Genomic DNA, 17365 nt, shown 5'->3' on the forward strand with positions numbered 1-17365 from the left:
TCTGTGTCATACCCCTGGGGCTCATGCTGATGTGGCATCCCTGAGAAGCCCTGCACAATGGCAGCGTGAGGGCATCTGGTTCTGCTAAGTATCCAGGGCCTGTTGGGAGTTTATCCGAGCAGGGTGGGAGAGCAGATACTGTGGCTTAAATTCAGCCGACAACATGTGACGTAAGGTCAAGGGCCAAGGAAAGGGGAAAAGAACAGCTGGGAGAGAGAGAGGCTGCTGTACCCAGTTATATCAGAATAAAGATCGCCAGGAAAGGGGCTGCAGTAGATCTTCCTTGTTTGTTTGTTTTCCTTGAAAGTGGTCTCATGGGAACCTCTACTGGAAGAAACTATTAAAGACAAAACAAAGGTATAGAACTGAGATTGATTCTGAAGCCTGATTAACAGTAGAGGAGTACCCGCAGTGGTCCAGGAAAAAAGCACGATTTCAGTACCTGCAAAAAGCCTGGACTGGGCAAAGCTGAGGGCAGGCTCTGAGCAGCAGGGAGACAGAACAGGAGGGAAGCAGGGAGTCTCATTCCATGCTTCAGCTCTCTTTGCTGCTGCCTGTGTGACAAAGGTCTAAAGGCAATATGTTATTACGCATAACAACTGAAGCCCAGCTATGGCTTGGAAATTCCTGAACTACTGTGGAAATTCTCTCCTTTGAATCATGACTCTTTTGATTGCATTTGGAATTCTGTTTGAAGGAGGTTGAAAAGACGAGTACAGTGAATCCGAATCTCTTGAAGGTGCCGGATATTCTGAAACAGTGGTGCTCAGAAAAAAGCAGAATGCTTACAGAATGCTGTAATTCTGCTCTCAAAGAACATCTTCTTGTAGTGAAAGTTAGCCACCTCTTCCACAAGTCTCTCCTTTGTGGGGAAGTTAATAACAAATTCCGGCTATTCAACAGTAAGGTTAGAGATGAAACACACTAGATAAATCATTAAGTGCGACGGTTCTTCACAAATTAGCTACCTTGAAACCAACCCAATGATGAATAGCTCAGAAGTCTGCATTTGGCGCAGTTTTAAAAACACCTGAGCTCATAAAATGTGGTATGTTTAATACTATAAAATAACTCAAACATAGGAATTGGCTATAAATATCTTCCCTGCAAAGAATGTCTTTGCTCAACAGACTATAAAATAAGTATCTGGAATAGTTTTACAGTTAAAACTGAGAATCAGGGAGGAAAAGTGACTTGCTTGAGCCCAAGGTGCTAGAGAGAACAGAGTCCAGGTTTCGGAAAGTACAGCCTCTTACGCTTCCTGTGTGATCAACATCATTCCAGAAAAGGGGCATCACTTGGCTTGGCTGAGAATAACCTAGATATATCAGTCACTGCAACACGAATTTATCTGTGCTTTTTGATCACAGCATAGGAGGCTCAAGACTCAATCCAAAGGACTAGAAAACCTAACGAAATTAACAATACTTAGAGAAGTCCTTATGTGGATCTCAAGGGAACGCAGCTGGGATAGCTGTTGGTGAAGCAAACAGCTGCTTCTCAAACAAACAAACACCAGCTTCTCTTATTATCAGTAAGTGCAAAACTTCACGGAGAGAGCCCTCCTCAAGCCTGAAAACTTGTTTTTCTTATCAGAAAAAAACCATGACAAGGGGAGAAAGGAGGACCCACAGGATATCTGGTATGAAAATATTCCTTCATAAGTAACTAGTAGGTTGGAATTGTGACAGAAGGGAGATCCCAGCATGTGTGTGTATGGACTGCTTATACCTTTGAGAGCAGAAATTTAATGACTATTCACTGAAGGCAACTCAAACTTGGGAAATAATAACATTGCAATTTTGAGATTCATATTTTATTTACAAGCAAATGAAGAATATTCCCTGTAACCATTAATTTGGGGGGAGAAGAGCAATATAAAGAAGTAGTTGCTGGCTCCACAGTGACGTGTGAAAGGAGTCCATGCCACTGTTTCTTTAAATGATTTTGTTATTAAAAAAACCGAAACAAAACGCACAATTTCTTCATGTTGCATATGTGAAAGAATTCCAAATAAAAACGACTTTTCAAAGCTCTGCAGTCTCTCGTCAAATGTGTCACTTGGTTTGGTGACAGCCCCTGCTCCCCAAGAGCTACAGCCTCTGAGCAGAAGACTTAATACTCATCAAGAGTATCTGCTCGAGGGATAGACAGGCCTCGATCCTTCAGGGCCTGGACTTTCAACTTCTCAGCTTCCAGCTTGGTCTGCTGTTCCACCCTCTGTTCTTCTAGGATTTCTTCAATAGACACTTGCTGGAGGGGTGTGTCACTCTCCTTTTCTAAGTCCTACAAAACAAGCAGGTTTGGAAAACTTCACCTGATAACCAAGAATAGAAAACATCATAGATCTAAAGGCAAACCAGTTCCTAAATGGATTCCTATATCCAGCTTGGGTTATTTTTTGTACTTGAGATAGGGCAGAAATATCCTATGGACAGATAAATTTGACAAAGAAATGGCTGGCAATGCTCCTATAGAACACATGTGAGTGTGGTTTAACAGGAATCAGTATCGGCATGTATAACAAAGCTTTTGTGTATCCGAAGTCCTACATTAGACAAGTACTCCTTCTCTTAAAAAAAAAAAAATATTAGGGCTGCTTACGGCTATTTCCCCAGCCCCAGGGAATCCAAGAAAGAAGGTACTGAGGTCAAGATGGCTTAAAATAAATTTTGTATTTATACATGATCAAAGTCAGCCTAATTTCTGGGGGTTTGTGCTCAGTAAGAAGGTAGAGAACACTGATTCAAAGTAGCACCACCACCTGCCCCCCCAACCCCCCAGGCCACAGCCGGTCCTGGCTCCTTCCCGGGCTAAAGGCAATAAACTGTCCCTCTGCCGCATTAACCAGGAGTTGTTACATTATAACACAGGACTTCTTCCCCCTTCATGGCAACAAGTCTTCTAGAGAAAACCTCAGCAGACCAGTTAGGTTACTATGCCATTTTGGCCCCAATGTATTTCTCGCAAATATTGGCTACTTTTCCCACTTAATATGGCATAATATGCTTAATATTTTTATTTTTGAACACCTTCTAAACATCTGATAACCAATTTTATAATGCAGAACCTTGCTATAAAATTATCTATCTACAGGGCTTCCCTGGTGGCGCAGTGGTTGAGAGTCCGCCTGCCGATGCAGGGGACACGGGTTCGTGCCCCGGTCCGGGAAGATCCCACATGTCGCGGAGCGGCTGGGCCCGTGAGCCATGGCCACTGAGCCTGCGCATCTGGAGCCTGTGCTCCGCAACGGGAGAGGCCACAACAGTGAGAGGCCCGTGTACCGCAAAACAACAACAAAAACACACAAAAAAACAAAACAAAACAAAAAAATTATCTATCTACAGACTCAGTTCACTCTCCTTAAGATGAGTATACAGGTGTCACTCTGTGTTTTAGTAACATGGAAAGCCTATACCGACAGGGCATTCTTATTTCTCATCCTCCTCTCTGACTTTTAATTATAAAATTCTGGGAAGGCATCAACACATACACAAACTCTCCAGACGTTCCAGCCGACCACTGGATACTTATCTTCAGATGCTGCTAAGGCCTCGGGACCCGCAGGCAGTGACACAGCAGATGGAGGACTCTCACCAGAAAGGTTAGAATGAAAGCCACATAAATTACATAAGCAAGCCCTGCCCTGGGTCAAAAGTTAACTGCATCCAGCAAAATATTATCAAGTGTAATCTTCCCTCACAACCCATGGGCAGCAGGAGGGAAGATAATGTTCTTGGCTTAGTGTACTACTTCTTGGGCTTTTCAATATTATGTGCTGAGCTGTTCATGTGGTTATGATAATGCTGTTTCCTAACAATCAGCTTATTACTTAAGGCTGTGTGTCTCATCATCCTTGAGGTAGAACCCAGGGACTCTGCAAACAACTGAATGTTTACAGAATCCAAATGGCTTCTAGGTTTGAGTTTTCCTAGAATTGGTTCATAACGTCTTCAAACTGACTACCGATTCATAGAACTATGTGAGCATTTCCTGAACCATATTTCTTTAGTGGTACCACTATAAGAATTCTGCAGCATCCAAACCATAACATACAAAAAAAAGAGCACTTTTCTCCTCAAAAGGGCTCCCAGGAAACAATGAAGCTTCAAGAATAAACACAAGTTCACTTCTCTTCACATACATCTACACAGGGGCATGTTTATGCCAATGTAACTGGCACAGAAAGCATGGATGTGGTGTTTACTACTGTACAACTGAAGCACAGTATGCGTGGATATTTTAACTTAAATCTTTCCCCCCACAGCAAAGTAATACATTTCCTCTTTAAAACAAAGAGGTGACAATTCCCGCTGCTTAAACATACACTGAAACCAAAAATATCAACCACAACTATATTTTTAAAATTAGAAAAAGTTATTTCATAGCAATACTTGGACAGTATTGATTAGTTGTTTCTAGCTGTTAACGACATGAGGTCTCTGAATGAACATGACCCTGGCAAAATTACCTCCTTACTTTGTCAAATGGTCTACCATTAAAAACAGCTACGGACCAAACTACTTCACTCCAAAGACTCCTGTAAACGTGATTTAAGATGTGGCTAGGGATTGGGAAACTTTACTGAAAACTTTAAAGATAAAATCAAGCAAACACCAAGGTTTGATTTTCCTGGAAAACCCAATAATCAGAAGCATGAGGATCGAGTCAAAGGTATTAAATAAAGTACTTTTCTTTTAAAGTAAATGTGTCTCATGTAAAATGTGAAATCAAGTTTTATTTTCTTTAAAAATGTCTGAGTACTTCTAATATATATTTTGGGCGAAGAGTTTTCTAATAGTTCACATACATAGACATATAGACCTACAGTAACACCACTTTAGAGGATTTAATTTTTCACCTGCCAGCTGGCTTTCCTGACAACAGATAACAGGTACCTCTCCTCCTTGGCTGGGAGCTAAGTATGCAAGTGAAGTTGAGCCCATCCTCGGAAAGTTAACAGAAAGGCTTCTTCTGCAGCCATTCTTTCCCCTCCCCGCTTTAAAAAACATAGATATCGCACTGTATATGCAGTGTGTCTTTCCCCCAAACACCACTAATAACCTTTATGTCATGAAAAACCATTTGTAAACAATTATTTAAATGACTGCAAAATATTCCAGTGTTAACAAGCCACATTTCATTGAATTATTCTTCTCCTGTTAGATATCAAGCTTCAATTTTCTGCTATTAGAGATACAATAACAACATACTAACGAACACATTTGTGTGGGACAGTATTTACATATATATATTTTTATATATATATATCTATGGCTGCTCCGTGTGGCTTGTGGGATCTTAGTTCCCCGACCAGGGATTGAACCCGGGCCCTTGGCAGTGAGATCGGGAGTACTAACCACTGGACTGCCAGGGAATTCCCATGTAGGACAGTATTTTTTATGGTATCAGGTAAAAATCAATGGTATTTTGCTGCTAATGGGATCAAAATCTTTAAAATGCCAGGAGGCACTGAAACAAAGTTAATTGCTCTCTGTAGCTTTCCTTTTACAATGTAGCTTTCCTAAGCTAATTGGGTGGTTTCCTTGAGAAGCTGGGTGAAGGTGGAAAATATATTTTTTCCTTCTTGAAAAGACAAAAAAGAAACCTAACTGGCATGATTATCAAGAGCCATAGCAGCTTAACAGTTTTCACTTACTATTTCTCCTAGTAGGACCACATTTTCTCCTCTGACCACAAAAATCCCTCGAGGAATATCACCGTATTTTTTGCCCACATGAATACGCTCCACAGTCTGATGTAGCACTAAGTTAGCTATAAGTGTACAGGGAAGAAACAAAGATATTTAGTTCAAATTACTTTATAGGTAAAGGTCCATTACTCAATTAATCAGTTATTTTGAGTAGAAAAGATTTAGCTGTACATGACTTTCAAACTTTCTAGTTCTGGAAAAAGCTAAAATTTCAAACAATCTCTTCCTATTACATTGAGACAAACCACTTAGGAGACTTTTAAACAACTGCAAACTGAGAGAGTATTTGGGATTATGTTGCACTAATAAGGAGGATGGTGGAAATAAATGAAGAAAATTAAATTCCTTATGAGTTAGTTGCTAATATCAACATGGCTATAAGAAAATATAAATGACAGGGCACTTGGAAAACTCTAAAGCCCAAACAACTGCAGAAATTAAAACTCTGGGTTTATTTGGAAGGAAAACGTTTTTCTATGTTGCGTGGGTATGTGTGTGTGATGATTTACCGAAGATTTAACTTTGTTTCAGTACTTAGGATTCATTTAACCCAATGTAGGTACTCATGGATTACGATATAACGGTAACCTATTTTTTCCCTTTGTCAGATAACCATAATCTGGTAATGTGAGAGTAAAGCCACTATTTACCACTTTTCCCTCATGTAGTCTGATGAATTTGACTTAAGGTTTAGAACCACAATCTGTGAAGAATAATTCATTTTCCTCTTCCAATTGGTGCTGTTTGTCTTACGTGAAGAAATGCGGTATCTGTGCTCTTATCGTCTATAATTCTTACATGTGTTTCAATTATGTTGTTTTTCCTCAGGCCCAAAGCCACTGACCTATGCAGATGTCCAGCAAATGCTGATATGAACTGAGAAGTTCCTTAAGACAGAAGCAAATATAAGGTCTCTTTAGAAAAATGCAGGAGGCAAAACCAAGACCAAGACCTTGAGTCTAATGTATCCCAAGGTATAAAATCCTGAGCTTAATGTTGGGGGTCCCTAAAAAGCTTCAGCAAAGGCCTCTGACCCACTTTTCATTGGACAGGGAGGGATTACCTTCAGGGCAGGAACTGCTTTGAAGAGTAGTCGCACCCAAGCCAATGTACAAATGAGCAGCTTTTTCAGTGGACTGAGTTTATTTCTATCATCTGGCTCCCTCTAATGGGGAAAATAAAAAATAGTCCAAAACACTGTCAGCGCATGTTCTAGTGAAAACCAGTTTTAGAAATACAAGCTTGTAAACACAAGCTTTTGAACCACCTAATTGTAATTTAGAAAACAATGATGTAATGATTCAAACCAATATTCTATTATGCCAGACACGTGAAAAAAGTTGCAGACAAACTTCGATATGAAACAACACAAAAATACAGTGGGCAGCTCTTATTATCCAGAGTACAGGAGAAGTCCGTGACTAATACGTACCAAATTGATCAATGCTTCTTAAAAAGCCTATAAGCGTCCTTCCATCTCGAAGCAGGACCAAGTGCTTTTCTGGGGAGAGGAAAAAAGATCTTTAAAAAATGCACTGTTGGGACTTCCCTGGTGGTGCAGTGGTTAAGAATCCGCCTGCCAGTGCAGGGGACACGGGTTCTAGCCCTGGTCCAGGAAGATCCCACATGCCGCGGAGCAACTAAGCCCGTACGCCACAACTACTGAGCCTGTGCTCTAGAGCCCGCGAGCCACAACTACTGAAGCCCATGTGCCTACAGCTCGTGCTCTGCAACAAGAGAAGCCACTGCAATGAGAAGTCCATTAGCCTGTGAGTTTACAGGGTAACAACAAAAACAAAGTTCATAGCAGATTAAGCTCTACTACTTCTTCCAGTGTATTTAAGGCAGAGTTCACTGAGGAATTAGAGGGATGACCCCGGCAGCACGGTGTTTAGATGAGAAGACTGGTGATGGAAGAATCTGAGGAGGCGGCAGAGTGGGGAAGGACTGGGCACATAGTCAGGGGGCCTGACCGACTGGTTCTAGATGCTGATGCTTGACAGTTAAACCCTCTCAGTGTCATGTCAGTTTCCATACCTGCAAATTTGGAAATTGAATCTAGGTGATCTTTATGATCTTAATTCAAGAATTATTTTCCCCTCAACCGAGATGGAGAGCTGCTATTTCAAACTCTGGAATCAGGGAAGGTTTTAAATAAAATAAATACCTCAGACATGCAGAATGAGGACACTGATAATAAAACTAGAGCAAAAGTTCAATAAAATTTATGGAGAGCTATGTGCTGTTCTGGGGCCTAGATATAGAGTAGAGCAGGGGTCCCCAACCCCTGGGCTGTGGACTGTTGTCCGAGGCCCGTTAGGAACCGGGGCCGCACAGCAGGTGAGAGGTGGGCAAGTGAGCGAAGCTGCATCTGCCGCTCCCCATGGCTCCCCACAGCTCGCATCGCCGCCTGAGCTGTCCCCCACCCCGCCACCCAGTCCGTGGAAAAACTGTCTTCCGTGAGACCGGTCCCTGGCGCCAAAAAGGTTAGGGACCGCTGCGGTACAGAATAACATTTAGAGTCACCAACCTTATGGAACTTATATTCCTGGTGGGGAAAGTCAAACAAATTTTTAAAAATGCCCTATAGCGCGTAGTCTAGCGGAATAATAAACAAGATAGCAGAATGAGAAAAAGAGGGGAAGAAGCTACTGAAGAGAGGGTGGCTAGGGAAAAGCTCTCTGAAGAGGTGACCCTGAGCTGACACTGAAGAATGATAGTCAGCCCGTCACTAGAATAGGTAGCCAAAGTCATTCATTTGTTCCTTAATGCCACAGATAAAGTACTTTCTAGATGCAGAACAGAGGAACAAGACAGTGATTCTTTCCTGAAGGAATTTATAGGCTTTCTGGGTCTATAATTAAGCACCGCAAGAGAGCAAATCTTAATTATGTGAGACTGAGAGAAACTGTATCTAGCTGGAGCAGGTATCTGAGTTGGACATTTTTGGCCATAGGAAGAGTGACAGGGAAAGGGAAGAGGAGGGAAATCTGTAATTGAGGCAGAAGAAAAAAGGGCTATGTATCCAAATGTCTGGCGAAAAGTTGAGGGTGTGAAGGGAAATAACAGGAGATGAAGTCAGAGAAGTCCTGGGAGCAGAGGCTGAGTCTGGATGTGACTTTCCTGGGAGCAGAGGCTGAGTCTGGATGTGACTTTCCTGGGAGCAGAGGCTGAGTCTGGATGTGACTTCACAGGGAACAAGAAAACTCTGAAGATTAAACTGGCAGAAAAGAGAGAACGGTTTTGAGGCTAGACCCAGAGTCTGAGACATGAAGAAGAGACCTGAACCAGGGGAGAGATGGGAAGGGACAGGATGGGAGGACCAAGACACTGCAGTTATAAGGGATGGGATTTGTCAGCCAAGTGTGTTTGTATATGTGGGTATGTGTGAGAGAGTGGGGTGCTGAAGAGATGAGTTAAAGAAGATGTAGGAATTCTGAGTCATCATGTCAGGGAGGACCATTTACCAAGAGCTGGGAGTAAAAGAAGCAAGCTCAGTGGAAGATGATTAGCTGTAGTGATTCTGAAGTGGTATCAGGACACCTATGTAGAAATGTCAACTGGCAACTGGAGATGTAAGACTGGCCAAAGAAGTCAGGATCGCAGCAGTTTTTGAATAAGTCCACAAAGAGGTGATATAATAATTAAAGTCCAGGAGCCCTCCTAGAGATTTAAAGAAAGAAGCAAGCCAAAGATGGGACCTAAGTGTCCATCTATTTTAGGGAACAATAACGGTTGCAGAGGTAAGAAAATCAAGTACCAGTGTTGGAGAAATCAAGAAAATGAAGAATCCCGTGGTAACGTTATCACAGTGTTGCAGAGGAGACGGAAGAGCTCGGAGAAGTGCATCAGAAGGTGTCTTTAAGACTGCAGTTTCAGTAGTGTGTTGACAAAAGAAATCAGATTGCAGGGGTAATAGAGGTAGGTGGTCTACTGCAGGTGGTCAGGAAGTAGAGTTAAAATGGGAGACTACTCAAGAGGTTTGGGGGTAAAGATGTGAAAAAAGGGATAGGAATTTGATGGTGAAACACAACTAAGAAAAAATTCGACAGACAAGAACATACATGAAGGGGAGGATTCAGAGCGGGAGCGAGAGAGGATATGAGAGCAACAGGATATTAATGGAAGAAGGTTCCAGAAGCAGTGGAAGGAAAGAAATAAGACACAAACTGAAAGGGAGGAATACTTCCTATTCAAATGAGAGGATGGGTGAAAATACAGAAAGACTGAGGAGAGGAGAGTGTCTGAATGTCACAGTGAAGGGTGCATATGAAATGGTTTCAAATCTTTCAGTAAAGGAGGAGCTTGGAATCTGCACAAAAGGGGTTAGAGGCTTGAGAAAAGCAATTATTTTTAGTAGAATGGCAGGATGTGTTAGGGGCCTCAAATAATTCAGATACATAACAAGAGAGGTGAGGGCAAAAGGGCATCCTCAGATAACTAAGACTGAGGATTTCATCACCCATTACAGACAGGCTTGTACAGTGGTTATTCATACATGACTTTGGTCCAACCTACATTTCCCTTCAATAGCAAAATCACTAATTTGGATCTAAAAAGTGATTTCAAACGACAGGAAGAGAATTTAATCATAAACTCACTCTTTAATTTACATACATAGTAACTGTTGAGATTCCTGTAACTTGTTTGGAACTGTGTGTAAACCGTTTTGCAGCAATTACAAGTTAATGAGACAGATCACACGATTGAGACTTTAAAAATGTTTAAGGAATAATTCACAGATGAGAGTTTGGAAAAAGGAAAGACAACTGTACAGAAGTGAGCTCCTCTTCAGGACAGTGACTAGGAATAAGGGAGCTCTTAATAAATGCGAGAGAAAACTGTCTAACAGAAGAAAAAAGTAAGTTTGAAGTGAGTGACTCAAGTCTTTCTGGAAAAAGCAATACCTGGTCCGGCAGTGGTCTCCATTACCATAACCCTAAAGTCTAAATACCCTCAACGGTAAAAGATTGCAAACGGCCACACAGCATAAATCCTATGTTTAGTGCTAATTAAGTCCAACTGCTGTTGTATTACTCTTTTCGTTTCTTGAAGAATCCTTTCTCTAAGAATTCTCATTCATCCACCAGTAACCACCTGGTACTTCGAAATGCCGCAGGTGGGAGATGATGCACCGGGGAGGCGGCCAACTTTCACACTTGGGCCTCAGCAGCCGCATCCCTGAAAAGCAGAAGTGAATTCTACAGCTTGCCCGGGGGCCGGTGAAGGCTGCGAGAGACAGGATACAGGGAGCAGGCTAGGAGGTGGGCAAACTGTGTGTCCCGTGGCTCCTGCATCCTGTGGAAGATGCCAAGGCCGGACGTCCAGAACCTTACTAAAAACACACCGCCCCCAGCCCAGACTCATTTTATGAGCTCCCTCCTAAGAGGCACCCTCCTGGGAAGAAGGGTCTCACCCCAGACTTCACTCGGAGGAGACGAACTACTCACTGTCGATGTCCTCGATGAGGCTGGCGGTGCCGGGCATATAGTTCATTTTGAGTTGAGATAAGGCTGCAATGTATAGTGGCGGTGGGCCAGCGCGTCCAACACGTCCTTCCTCCTATCGCAGTCGCCGCCTCGGCGGGACCGGGACAGGAATCCGGACCCGGACCAACTCCTCGCCCCGGCTTTCAGTAGCCGGGGCCTGCCGGAAACGCCACCATATTACCCCCACCCACTTCCGGCATCACGTGCCCGTCCTCAAGAAGAGGCGGGGCCGTAGCGCGGTCCTGGGATACGCTTTCCGCAACCCTGATAAGAGGGGAAGAGGAATCTAGATTGGATAGACAGTGGGGAAAAGTGTTTTCCCTTTTAAAGGAACACGGTGCCGCCCCTCGCTTTCCTGCTTCCCAGACCCCAGATCCACGGACCTCCGTCCTTCCTCTCTCAGGACGCGGAAGCTGAGGGGGCGGGACCCGGCCTGGGATTGGCTGTTGCCGGCCGACTACCCCTTCCCTGCGGTCCAGTCGCGCTCCCCCGCAGGCGCCTGCGCAATGGGCCGGCCTTGGGGGGCGGGAAGCGCCCGGGGGCAGTGGAGCCGATGTCGGCCTTGAGGCGCTCGGGCTACGGCCCCAGTGACGGTCCGTCTTATGGGCGCTACTACGGGCCTGGGGGTGGAGATGTGCCCGTGCACCCACCTCCGCCCATATATCCTCCCCGCCCCGAACCCCCCCAGCCTCCCATTTCCTGGCGAGTGCGCGGGGGCGGCCCGGCTGAGACCACCTGGCCGGGAGAAGGCGGAGGAGGCGATGGCTACTATCCCTCTGGAGGCGCCTGGTCGGAGCCGGGTCGGGCTGGAGGAGGCCACCAGGTAAGCTTTGCGCCATCTGTCCCAGGGGGGTCCGACAGGGTAGTCTTTGGGGGGTGAGGGCCATTGGGATTGATACACTTCCAAGAGTTTGTAATGAATCGTGTTTCCTGTGTTTTCCTTAGGGGGTCTTTGGAGAGACAGAGACTAAGATCGCGGGTGGGGGGGTTGTGTTCTCTTTGCCCCTCGTCTTCTGCTTCAACCATAATAAATGTCTTACCATGAAAGGAGGAAAGAAGATCCTGCGCTGACCTGCGAAGCTGAGTAGCAGGCTGCGAATCTCTTGCCTGGGGACGAGGTTGGGCTGGTGTGGCCCGGCTCTTGCTTTTCGAGTCCTAACAATTTTTCCTGCGTGGCTCGTCAGGTCGGCTCTCCCCGAGGAGAGAGGTGGCTGCAGCCTCCTCCGTCACTCAGCAACCCCTCCCGCTGGGAAGGAACGTGAGGGAAGGAGAGGGAACTGGGCATTTAGCCCTTTGCCCCTAAAGCTCTGCCCCGCATTGGATCACGGATAATCAGTGTAGGAAAGCACCTTTACTTGGATTGTTTTATTTCATCTTAACGGTGACTGCAACGTAAGTGTCATCACAGCGTTCCTATTTTACGGTGAAAGAACTGCTGGCTGTGAAAGGTTAACTCGCTTACTCAGTATATTCGGACCTTTAACATTTTATTCTGTGTCGTCGTGCCAGAAATATACTTCTGTTTTGTTAATGCAATATTCTTCGTAGAGAATTATCGTTATACGGTGGGGGCATACGTCTCCTTTGCTTCAGGAATTATAACATCCTCATTGGTTGAAAATGTGATAATGAAATTTCTAAACATTGCTGGTGGGAATGTAAAATGGTTCAATGGTTTTGGCAGTTGCTCAAAACGTTAAGCATACTGCTAGGATATTACTCAGCAAGTCTGCTCCCAGGTATACACCCAAGAGAACTGAAAACACGTCCACATGAAAACTTGCACACGCATGTCCATAGCAGCGTTATTCATCATAGCCAAAAAGGGAAATATCCCAAATGCTCATCAACTGAAGAACTGATAAAATATGGTATATTCATACAATGAAATTGTTTAACCATAGAAGGGAATGAAGTACTGAGACATTCTACAAATGGATGCACCTTGAAAATATGCTACATGAACGAAGACAGTCACAAAGGCCAAATATTGTATGATTCCATTTATATGAAATGTCCAGAATAGGCAAATCTGTAGAGACAAAGATTTGTCATTGCCAGGGGCTGGGGGCCTGGGGACATTGGGGAAGATAGATAAAAGGTATGGGGTTTCCTTTGGGGAAGATGAAAATATTCTGGAATTAGTGATGATGATGATTGCACAACTCTGAATATACTAAAGACCATTGAATTGTACACTTTAAAAGGTGGGTTTTATGGTATATCTTTAAAAATTGTATGAGTAAAAACATGTAGTGAGAGGTTAATTGTGAAGAAAGGTCCATAATTTCTGTCTAAATGTGGAATAAGTAGCCGTGGGACTTCAGCCCCATGACAGAGTAGAAAGATGAAATGCTTAGCGTATAGGTAGGCAAACTAGACCGAGGCTCACTTGAAGGGAAAGGGGAAGGACTGCTGAACTGACGACTGTCCGGGCTTGCTATGTCATCAAAACAAAAGTGTGTTTTCAGGTTAAGGTTAGAGAAGTTAAGATCTTAACATTGTGCAGGGAGTTGTCAGGTATTGGTTGAGTACAGGTGTGCACACAGGGTGGGTGATGGTGCTGGAGGGATTGGGCTTAAAGCTGGAATGTGTAATGGGCATTTGTAAACCATTTCAAGAGTCTGTCTTTCAGGGTGACGTTTCTGAAACTTGAAAAGTGTTGGATGATAGGTTTTTTTACATTTTAAATATTTATTTATTTATTTATTTGGCTGCATCGGGTTTTAGTTGCAGCACGTGGGATCTTTAGTTGCGGCATGGGGGATCTGGTTCCCTGACAAGGGATCGAAATCCGGCCCCCTGCATTGGGAGCGCAGAGTCTTAGCCACTGGACCACCAGGGAAGTCCCTGGATGATAATTTCTTATGCAGCAATAGGAAACTAATAAAAAAGATAAACATGTTGTCACATGTGTTGCAAATTTTTTTTCTAAATTCGTTATCTTTTGACTTTATTGTGGTTTTTGCCATGTAAATTTTACATATTTATATAATAAAACATGTCAGACTTAAAAAAAAAGGTATAGCAGCCTTTTAAAACCTTACTCTTGGAACTCCCTGGTGGTCCAGGACTAAGACTCCACGCTCCCAATGCAGGGGCCTGGGTTCAATCCCTGGTCAGGGAACTAGATCCCATGTGCTGCAACTAAAAGATCCCATGTGCTGCAACTAAGACCTGGCACATCCAAATAAATAAATATTAAAAAAAAAAAATAAAACCTTACTCCTTAAAAAGTGTGGGCCGTGGACCAGAAGCTTCAGTGTCACTTGGGGGTTTGTTAGAAATGCAAAATCTCTCCTGCTCCAGACTTACTGCTGCTGCAGTTTTTTTTTTTTTTTTTTTTCTAAATTACATCCTTAACTTACTCCCAATACTTCTTTTTTTTTTTTTTTTTTTAAATTTATTTATTTATTTATTTTTGGCTGTGTTGGGTCTTCGTTTCTGTGCGAGGGCTTTCTCTAGTTGTGGCAAGCAGGGGCCACTCTTCATTGCGGTGTGCAGGCCTCTCACTGTCGCGGCCTCTCTTGTTGCGGAGCACAGGCTCCAGACGCGCAGGCTCAGTAGTTGTGGCTCACGGGCCCAGTTGCTCCGTGGCATGTGGGATCTTCCCAGACCAGGGCTCGAACCCGTGTCCCCTGCATTGACAGGCAGATTCTCAACCACTGCGCCACCAGGGAAGCCCGCTGCTGCAGTTTAATGAGATCCTTAGGTGATTCATATGCACGTTCATGTTTGAGAAGCATTGCTCGGCAGAATTGAATGTATTGAGATGATGTTGCACTGAACCACTACAAAGGCTTGACTTTATATTAACCTATTTAAATATTGCAGGGGAAAAAACGGAGAACCTCTCCCTGTGTTCTTTCTTTTCTTACCTTGTTAGCTATACTTGCAGCACTGCAGTTTGATTCCTACACTAGCAGCATACGCATCACCTAGGAGCTTGTTGGAAATGCTGTATCTCAGGCTCTGCCCCAGACCTGCCGAATCAGAATGTGCATTTTAACCAGATCCCTGGGGGATTTACGTGTTCCCCCAGAACGAGTCATCTGAGAGAGTGCTGAGATGCAAGCTGGAAGCTGCAGTCTCTTCTAACCTAAGCTCGGAAGTGATCCACCATCACTTCTGCCGTATACTACTGGTCGTGGAGACCAGCCCCAGTACAGTGTGGGAGGCCACTTCACATGTGTGTGAATGCAGGAGGCAGGGGTCTTTGGGAGCCATCTTGGAGGACAGCTACAGTGGGAGGGTTTGGGGAGACAGCTTAGTTAGGCTCCCAATTAGGTCAGAAAAGAAACAAAAAGGGCATGTGTTTCAACAATGCCTGAATGTAGACAGGTTTATTTTCAACATTTTATTATAAAAATTCTCAAACATCTAGAAAAGTTGAAATTGTATGTGAAAACCAATATATCCACCACCTAGATTCTATGGTTAGCACTTATTATGTTTATCACATGTATCTATCTTATTTTTTGGATGTGTTTCAAAACAAGTTACATAGGGGACTTCCCTGGTGGTGCAGTGGTTAGGAATCCACCTGCCAATGCAGGGGACACGGGTTTGATCCTGGGTCCGGGAAGATCCCACATGCCGCAGAGCAACTAAGCCTATACACCGCAACTACTGAGCCCACGTGCCTAGAGCCCATGCTCTGCAACAAGAGAAGCCACTGCAATGAGAAGCCTGGGCACCACAACGAAAAGTAGCCCCCGCTCGCTGCAACTAGAGAAAGCCTGTGTGCAGCAGCGAAGACCCAACACAGCCAAAAATAAATAAATAAATAAATAAATAAAAATAATTGAAAAACATATTTTAAAAAACCAAGTTACATAGATTCGAAAGACATTTTCTTTTTTCTTTTTTTTTTTAAATTTATTTGGCTGCACCAGGTCTTGGTTGTGGCAGGTGGGCTCCTTAGTTGCAGCTCGCCAGCTCCTTAGTTGCAGCATGTGAGCTCCTTAGTTGTGGCATGCGAACTCTTAGTTGCAGCATGCATGTGGGATCTAGTTCCCTGACCAGAGATTGAACCCTGGCCCCCTGAATTGCGAGTGCAGAGTCTTACCCACTGCGCCACCAGAGAAGTCCCTCAAAAAATTTTCAAAGGTGTGTATCAACTGCAAGTGAGGGTTGCAGGAGAAACAGAAGGTAATTCTGAATTTTTAGTATTTCATAGGATTAAAGATTTCATAGGAATGACAAAGAAGAGGAACAGGTTTTTATGGGAAGATATGTATGGTTTAGTTTTTTATATATATAAATTTATTTATTTATTTATTTATTTTATTTTTGGCTGCGTTGGGTGTTTGTTGCTGCACGCGGGCTTTCTCTAGTTGTGGTGAGCGGTGGCTACTCTTCGTTGCGGTGCACAAGCTTCTCATTGCGGTGGCTTCTCTTGTTGCGGAGCACGGGCTCTAGGCACGTGGGCTTCAGTAGTTGTGGCACGTGGGCTCAGTAGTTGTGGCTCACGGGCTCTAGAGCACAGGCTCAGTAGTTGTGGCGCAAGGGCTTAGCTGCTCCGCGGCATGTAGGATCTTCCTGGAGCAGGGCTCGAACCCGTGTCTCCTGCATTGACAGGCGGATTCTTAACCACTGCGCCACCAGCGAAGCCCTGGTTTAGTTTTGTACCAAAAGAACTAGTGATTGGTTAATAGAGGAGCTTAAAAAAAAATACAAAGACTTGCCAAGTGTTTATGTACTGCCTTTATTTCATTTCTGCTGAAAGCCAGTTAGTGACGGTGGTTACTGAGAGCCAAGCTCTTGATGCAATGTATGTGATTGATTAGAGAGACGTCTGTGATTTTCTGTTTTTGTTTTGTGGTTTTTTGATGTCCAATTTTAGAGTCTGTGGTGTTGAGGAGTTGTTGTCTGGGAACAAAACAATAGATGTGGGGCTCAGGAGGGAGACAGGGCTTGGAGACAGTGATTTGAGAGTCATCAAATGGAAGCATACGTGAATTACCGAACCAGGTTATGCTGCCATTGGAGAGCTTTGAGATCTAGGATGGGTGAGAGAGAGAGAGGACCCAGAAGACACTGAGCGAGAATACTTGGATAGAAGGAAAATCAGAACGTCATGTGATACAGACCAAGCGAGGCCACAGTTATTTTGCAGGTGAGTGATATGAGGACCGGAGAGAAGCAGTTGGATTGGCAATTA

General features: G+C 43.9%; 2 protein-coding genes across 3 annotated transcripts in view; one reads left to right on the plus strand and one right to left on the minus strand.

The window, feature by feature from the left end:
* Nucleotides 1–1800: 1800 nt before the first annotated feature.
* On the minus strand, nucleotides 1801–11503 carry LSM1 (LSM1 homolog, mRNA degradation associated). Its single transcript, XM_027122853.1, has 4 exons — nucleotides 11164–11503; nucleotides 7146–7214; nucleotides 5660–5775; nucleotides 1801–2286 (listed from the first exon to the last, which is right to left on the minus strand). Exons 1-4 carry the CDS (start codon nucleotides 11207–11209, stop codon nucleotides 2116–2118), a joined length of 402 nt encoding a protein of 133 aa, XP_026978654.1. The 5' UTR covers nucleotides 11210–11503; the 3' UTR covers nucleotides 1801–2115.
* BAG4 (BAG cochaperone 4) overlaps nucleotides 11477–17365 on the plus strand; it is a 29165-nt gene continuing 23276 nt past the window's right edge. Inside the window, exon 1 of one of the 2 annotated variants that reach the window (XM_027122850.1) lies at nucleotides 11477–12025. In XM_027122850.1, the coding sequence (XP_026978651.1) occupies nucleotides 11756–12025 (270 nt within the window). In that variant the 5' untranslated portion in view covers nucleotides 11477–11755. The remainder of the gene's footprint in view (nucleotides 12026–17365) is intronic. The other variant, XM_027122849.1, reaches the window with a different exon arrangement.

Source organism: Aethalodelphis obliquidens, unplaced genomic scaffold, assembly GCF_003676395.1.
Source record: "Aethalodelphis obliquidens isolate GAN/ISIS:26980383/991018 unplaced genomic scaffold, ASM367639v1 scaffold25, whole genome shotgun sequence".
Lineage (NCBI taxonomy): Eukaryota > Metazoa > Chordata > Mammalia > Artiodactyla > Delphinidae > Aethalodelphis > Aethalodelphis obliquidens.